The 7385-nt window shown below is 33.7% G+C and overlaps 1 protein-coding gene across 1 annotated transcript; it reads right to left on the reverse strand.

The window, feature by feature from the left end:
• Window positions 1–4950: 4950 nt before the first annotated feature.
• On the reverse strand, window positions 4951–6836 carry LOC137817151 (uncharacterized). The gene is made up of 3 exons (XM_068620399.1): window positions 6645–6836; window positions 5968–6124; window positions 4951–5145 (listed from the first exon to the last, which is right to left on the reverse strand). Exons 1-3 carry the CDS (start codon window positions 6645–6647, stop codon window positions 5099–5101), a joined length of 207 nt encoding a protein of 68 aa, XP_068476500.1. The 5' UTR covers window positions 6648–6836; the 3' UTR covers window positions 4951–5098.
• Window positions 6837–7385: the final 549 nt, after the last annotated feature.

Consider the following 7385-nt stretch of genomic DNA (forward strand, 5'->3'; position numbering starts at 1 on the left):
TTGCAAAGAAATCCTCAAGAAATTTGAGATGGAGAGTTGCAAGGAAGCTAACACACCTATGCCTTCAAGCTGTTATATGGATGCAGATGCTGCTGAAAAAGGGGTAGATCAAACAAAATATAGAGGTTTAATTGGTTCTTTACTCTATCTCACAGCAAGTAGATCGGATATCATGTTTTTCGTATGTCTTTGTGCAAGATATCAAGCAAATCCAAAGGAATCTCACTTCAAAGCTGCAAAAAGGATTATCAAATATCTCAAAGGAACTACCAATGTTGGTCTATGGTATCCTTCTTACTCACCTATATATTTAATTGGATATTCAGATTCTGACTTTGCAGGATGTAAGCTGGACCGAAAAAGTACAAGTGACACTTGTCATCTTCTTGGATAAAGTCTCATTTCCTGGCATAGTAAGAAACAACCTTGTGTAGCTTTTTCCACTGCAGAGGCTGAATACATTGTTGCTGGGCGCTGCTGTGCACAAATTCTTTGGCTTAAACAACAACTTGCAGATTTGGATTGAAGATCAGCAAGGTTCCTTTGCTTTGTGACAACACAAGTGTTATAAATCTCACCAAAAATCAGATTCAACACTCAAGAACAAAGCACATTGACATTCGTCATCACTTCATAAGAGATCATGTGAACAATGGAGATTGTGAGATGAAGTTCATTGAAACAAAACTACAGCTTGCTGATATATTTACAAAACCTTTGCCAAAAGACAGGTTTTTCTTTTTAAGAAATGAGTTAGGCATTCTTGACTCTCAAAATCTCTTTTAAACTGTTTTCTATGCATAAAGTCTATTTGTGAAGACAAATAAGGGGAGAATTGATTTATGTGTTGCTCTACAAACTGTTTCAAACTGTTATATCTCTTTAATTTATGTTTTTAAACTGTTTTTGCTTTTGCTGATAGAAACAACTGATTGAATCGAGGGAATAACCACTTACAAAATATAGTTGATGTATGATCATAACCTACTATGAGAGATGTTATGGATTGCATAGCTTTTGTTTTGTAGGTATAGTTTCAGATTCAATCAAGATCAACACAAGCAACCAGGGATTTGTCTTCATCAAATAGGGGGAGATTGTTGATCAAGTGTGATCAAGTGCTTTGAAGAATCCAAATCCTATGTGTTTGATGCAAGGCTGGTGTTGCTGTTGTGTTTTGGGAGGGATCTGGGTAGAATAGAATGTGATCCACTCCTTTGTTGAATCTAAAACTGATGTGGTTTAAAACCTTTTAGAATATAAAGTGTTTTTCCAACTAAGTGAAAAACAACCTGTTCTTTTGTCGAATCAACCGGTTGTTTTACTCTTAGGAGTTTTTTAAAAGGTTGAAAACTGTTTTAGTTTGGTTGACTTAACGGTCAAACCAAACAATCGGTTGTTTCGTGGTTTCAACCGACTGTTTCTTTGAAAATCCTAACAGAATTTTGTTTTGGTTGTTGAATGTGCTTTAAATGATTTCCAACTGAATACGCTCCTTCATTAATTGTTTTGACCAATCTTTGGAAAATATAAATAGTTTGTTTATGTTTTCAAACGTGTGAAAGAAACAAATTTGAGTTTTTCAGTTGTGAAAAAGTTGATTTCAAGATTTGAACATTCACATCAAGCTTTGGGTTTTCAAAGAGAGTGGAATAGGATTGCAATTGTATTGATTCAGTTTGTTTTGTAAACAAGTGTAATCCCTTCTCAACCTTCTGTATTTCTAGTGTTGTGTTGCCAAGGAGTGTTGTGTGCTCTTGAGGTGGTCAAGATCAATACTCTTGGTGTGTGTTTTGCCAAAGGGAGTGTGTTTCTTGAAGGGTTCAAGGTCACTACTTTGGTGGTTTGTGTATTGTAATCTGGTTTGATTACTTAGTGGATTACCCAGTAGTTTTCTGGGGATTGGATGTAGCTCTTGGCTTAAGAGTGAATCAGTATAAACTGTTGGTGTATTTCTCTCTTACCTTAAACTCATTTAAATTTTGTTTTAAGCTTTTCTGGTATAAACAACCGATTGTTTCGAAGAAACAACCGATTGTTTTTTTGTTGCTTTGCTGATTTAGTGCTTATATTCTTGGATAAATTGATTTTTGTTCTGGATTCACACAAAGAATTTGTTAAACATTCAAAAAGTTTTCAAAAACATCTCTTAAACAATACACCCCCCTCTTGTTTAAGGTCATATAATCTAACAATTTCTTCATCCTTTTGAGCTAAGGATCTTTTGGCCGCCGCCAACTCACCCATGAGGAAAGCTTTTTGGGAAGATTGGGATTTAGAAGATTCTCCTGAAGAAATATGAGCCATAATGCACAAGTGACAAACAATTAGAGAAATAGAAGTTAGTAAGAAAAAACACTCTCAAGTTTGGGCCACTTATGGAGAGATCACTCAAAGCACTCAAAGAAAAATTTCTTCCCTTAAGAAAGGTCTTTCTTAAGGTTGAAAAATGACAAAGCCTTCAACACTCAATCTTAAAGGAAACCACCACAAAACTTAAGGAAAAGAAAAAAAAAAGGACAAACAAAAAAAGCTCAAGCAAGAAAAGCTAAACCAAATTAGAGAAAGAGATAATGACAAAACTTGAAAAGGAAGACAAGCAAGAAAAAGGCACACAAAAAGACTCTAAGATACTTACTTAGCCTTGAATAATGAAGTTTTACTATTGCTAGAAAAATGTAAAAGCAAAAGGATCAATTCCACAATGTTGAAATCAATTTGCCAAATAACATGAATCCACTTTGAGAAATGGTGATTTGACCAAAAAAAATAAAAATGGTGGCGTCTACTTTTGTTCTCTTTGTTTTTTTTTATATACTAATTGGATGTTTATGGAAATAAGATGTCCACAATTCTTTTCAAGCATATTTCATTTACTACCAATTTCTCAAAAAAAAAAGTGTTGGATTCAAATTAATTGATCACTTGAAATCTTATGTTTGGAACAAAGATCTATCTTTACTATCTACCTTTACTTTAAACAAACTTCTAGTGATTTTTAGAGTTCAAAATTTAAAGCAAAATAAGTAAAATCAAAGTAATCTAGAACACTAAGAACATATGACACAATGACAAGAGGTAATAAAAAAAAAATTGGACAACAATTTAAACATTCAAAAGCGAAATAAAAGTGCTAATGAATAAAAGAGGTGCTGAAAAATAAAAGCAAGAAAGTAAGGGCTGAATTTTAAAGTTGCTTGAATGTAAAAGCAAGAAATTAAAGGTACTTGAATTTAAAGACAAGAAATTAAAGGTGTTTGAATGTAAAGAATGTAAAGTGCCAATCAACTCGAAGAAAAATAAGCTCACTTAAGCTTTGATGACCACATGATGTGGGTTGAGTTTAGGATTGCTCATTTTTTTTGTGACACTTTACTTAGATTGGGATTTTTAGCAAGAATATGGTGAAAACTCTAAGAAGATCCCCATTGGACACAAACTTAACCATGTGGTTAAGTAAGTGTGAATGTTCACTTCAAAAGAGCAAAAGAAAAAGACAATGGAAGAATAAGGAAGGTGCGGAATTAAAGAGCAAGGAAAGAAAACCAAATAGAATTGCCGAATGGAAACAAGGAAAACCAAACAAGAACATGATACAAAGAGTAAAAATGGAATGACAATGGAAGAATAGATGAATGAAGGAGAAAGCTTATGTGATAGATTTGAGAAGTGAAACACGCCACTTGGAGTGTGATTGGCCTCCTAGATAAGTGATGATAGCCGCCACTTGAGAGCTCTCAATACTCACAAGATAAGACCTAAATGCTAAGAGGAATTCAAACCTCACTAACACCTCACAATTTTTGCAGAGTAACTTTTCTTCCATTAATTTTAACTTGTCAAATGCACTAGGTAGGCCTCCTATTTATAGGTGAAGGAGCCTTGGAGAACAAGTTAAAGGGGTAGGATGGGAAAAGGAAAAAAATTGGCAGCCTTAGGGTTTGACTGTCAAACCCGCATCCTAGGTTTGTCCTTCTAAAAACTATGTCAAAATGTCTTCCAAAAGGACTATGAACAAGTTAAAATCTACCAAAGCCTGTACTTTGCTCCTAGTGATCTTCTTTGGTATAGTAGGCGCTGAGATCATGGTTAGAAAATCTTGTCCGAGCCTTAGGTCTTGAGTCATGCTCCTAGTCTTCCTCCTCAGAGGTTGGGTCGGGTCAATAGGCGCCTCCTCTCCTAGGTCTTCATCAAGATATAAAGCTATTTTTTTTTCTTTTTCAAAACTTGGGATGCAATTTTGATTGGTTCATATATAAAGCTCTTTTTTATTCTTCTTCTTGTCGTTTGATTTGGGTTATGTATTGGGTTATGTATGAATTTAATTCAATTAAAGAGTTTAATTTAAATGAAATTTAAATAAAATTGTAATAAAAAATAGTGTTAAAATACTAAATTACAATGGGAGACAATGTAAATAAAATCATCACTATGTATGCCACACTCTGCCATGTACTCACCCGTTAACTCTGTTACCCTGGTCGAAAGGTGATTTCTTTCAATGTAAGCTTATCATTTGTTATGGTCCGAGGATAAGAAAACTAACATTTTTGGGGGCAAATTGAATAGAAATTATATGTATTTTAAAAGATAAAAACATTCCTTAACGAACCATACTAATATTTCAGACTACTGAACCCCGTGACTAAATTGGCTCGATTCTTTTCTGAGTTATGAATTTTGGAAACGGAAGTTTCCTTACCGTCTGAGGCACTGCTTTCCCAAACTAATGATGAAATGGAATATGTAATACAGCATGCCCTATGGGGAATCCACTGAAAGCATGACAAATTTTGTGAAATGTTGAGTGCTTGAGTGATTCATTTCATATATCGTCTTTGAGTCACGGATTAAAAGTTTTAACTTCATAGTTAATTTTTAAAATCATCCATTCCAATGGGTCCCTGCGTAATTAGGTCTCAATGGTAGAATTAAAAACAAGACGAACAATAGTTGTAATGTAAATTAAAAATTATTAAAGCTCATCAAAACATGAACCGGAACCGGGTCTGGTACAAGTACAGTAGATGTAGGGAAGTATTGGCATTTTCTACGAGGCTAAGAAAGAAAAGATGATACATTCCAAAACAATGCTCCATTAAGCCATGCCTCCACTTGTTGCTGTTCTGATAATCTGGAAGAGAGCTGTACCAGAAAAGCGAACACATAAGTTAATGGAACTAGAAAGAATAGGACTGTGAAAACGCAAAATGGGAAGAGAGGTAATTACAATCTAACAAACTCCTTTGCAGATACTATATAATCCTTAACGAGATTGCACATGCAAGCTCACATGAACAAATGAAAAGAAGTATTGTTGTTATGAATACAGTGCCCCACATTTTGATTCAACAATAAGTATAGCAATCCAATTCTTTTTCACATTTATTGTGGCACCGAAAGTATACCCTCTTCAATTCAGGGTTCCAAGCCTAAATTAGATAGGTATTCGCGTCCTTTGACTGTTAACCACCAACATTTGGTGGAATAAAGGGCATATCGCATATTAACAAAAAAAAACAATAAAATTATATTATGATTGCTTTCTTGCTTATTTTCTTGTGTAATGATATACCTGATAAGTTGTGAAACATTTGTTAGCATAAAAATAAAATAAAATAACTGTTACTGAGCAAAAAATATGCAAATCGAACTCTTAGATATGCCAACTATATTCCGTCAACAACAAAAGTATACACTCCCCATGACTGGAATAGAGACAAATATCACGGTCGTTTGGCTTCAGAAAATGTTTATGTTTTCATATTATGATTTTTATCATGTGTTCCCTTTCCGTAAGAAAAAAATTTATTTTCTATTTTCAAAGTATATGAAACACAAGAAACAATAAAAGTTGTTTTGACTGATTCCTCTACAAAATTTAAAAACAAAGCAAATTGAAAACAATATAATGCTTTTGTAATTAAAACAAAAACAACACAAAGGATGCTGAAATGATAGTCTTACATGAACCAATGACAACAAAGACGAAGAAACCCAGCAGCAGTGGACCAATAGGATAGTCTTTTCCCTTTTTAGAGGTTGTGTCCGGCACAAATCCTCTTTTGGTAATGTTCTTCTCAAACTTCTCCACCTTCCTGTCAGCAAAGCGCCTTGATGTCGTCTACATAAAACCACAAATTCCACATTTCAATTTAAATTGACATCGCAAATATCAAACAAACAAAATCAATTGACACGAGTTGCATAGCAAAGCATAACACAGGGAGGTAAGGTACGATTGGATTTCGATTTGGACTTGGATGGCACCAGATCAAGTCCAAAAGCTAACGAAACTTCAAAATCACCGGTAATTGATAACCACAACATGCCATGATTAATTCGACGAATCAAATATTAAATAATTAAATAACAATAAAAACCCTAGGTTAACAAAATCATGATTATAACAATAAGTTGAACAAATTTCCGATTCCAATATGCAAACTTGATAATTGAGTAAATTGAATTTGAATTCTAATTTCTTAGTCGATAATTAAAAACGGAATAAATCAGAAATGCATATACGAGAGAGAAAAGAAGAAAAACAATGTCGGCACCGGAAAAAAAAACGTAGGGAAACTACTAGATCTAGATGGATAGTGTGAAAGTAAACGAAGGAAAGGCATTAGAGAATGAAGTACCATGTTTGGTGTCAGAGAAACGGGATCGCCGAGTGGTGGAAGAAACAAGAGATGGCCGGAAAATAAAAGACGGTGTTCCTCCGGCAGCGCCCTCTCCAACCTTATTTTCTCGCGTGTGTGAATGTGCGATCCGAGTGAAACACGGTTTCAGCTATTTACCCCTCTTATTTATTTATATTTATAACAAACCTAATTCTTTACACTACAATTAATTTAGTGGATCCAGCGAGAGTAGCGTCACGGCTTCTTCGCTATTGGGCCAAGCCATTATCTTGGACACGTGGCGTAATATTATTCGAGAAGCTCTTTTAATAACGTGCGTGAGAGACTCTTCCAGAATGGGTATTCTAAATTAAAAAATACTGATTATAATAATAATAATAATTGATTAGTCTTTTTTTTGACGAAATTAAAATAATGATAATGATTCATTTACTACTAACAGCAATAGAAGTTTAAGCGTAAGCACGTTGGAATGATGTTTTGTTAGTATCATAAAGGCAGATGATAGGCGTCAACAAACTATTTTTATCTATAAAAACGGTCGAACATTTTCAGGTAATAAAAAAGTAAAATCAATCTTTTTAATATTTTTCACATGTTAGACATTAAATTAACTTGATGTAATTTATAGTTTAAATTAAATTCATATCTGTATTAATATATATATATATATTAAATTTAAAAGGTTAATATTCTTAATTATTGACCTTTTACAACCTACTTCTTTTATTTCTATAT

This window comes from Phaseolus vulgaris, unplaced genomic scaffold, assembly GCF_000499845.2.
Source record: "Phaseolus vulgaris cultivar G19833 unplaced genomic scaffold, P. vulgaris v2.0 scaffold_17, whole genome shotgun sequence".
Taxonomy (NCBI): domain Eukaryota; kingdom Viridiplantae; phylum Streptophyta; class Magnoliopsida; order Fabales; family Fabaceae; genus Phaseolus; species Phaseolus vulgaris.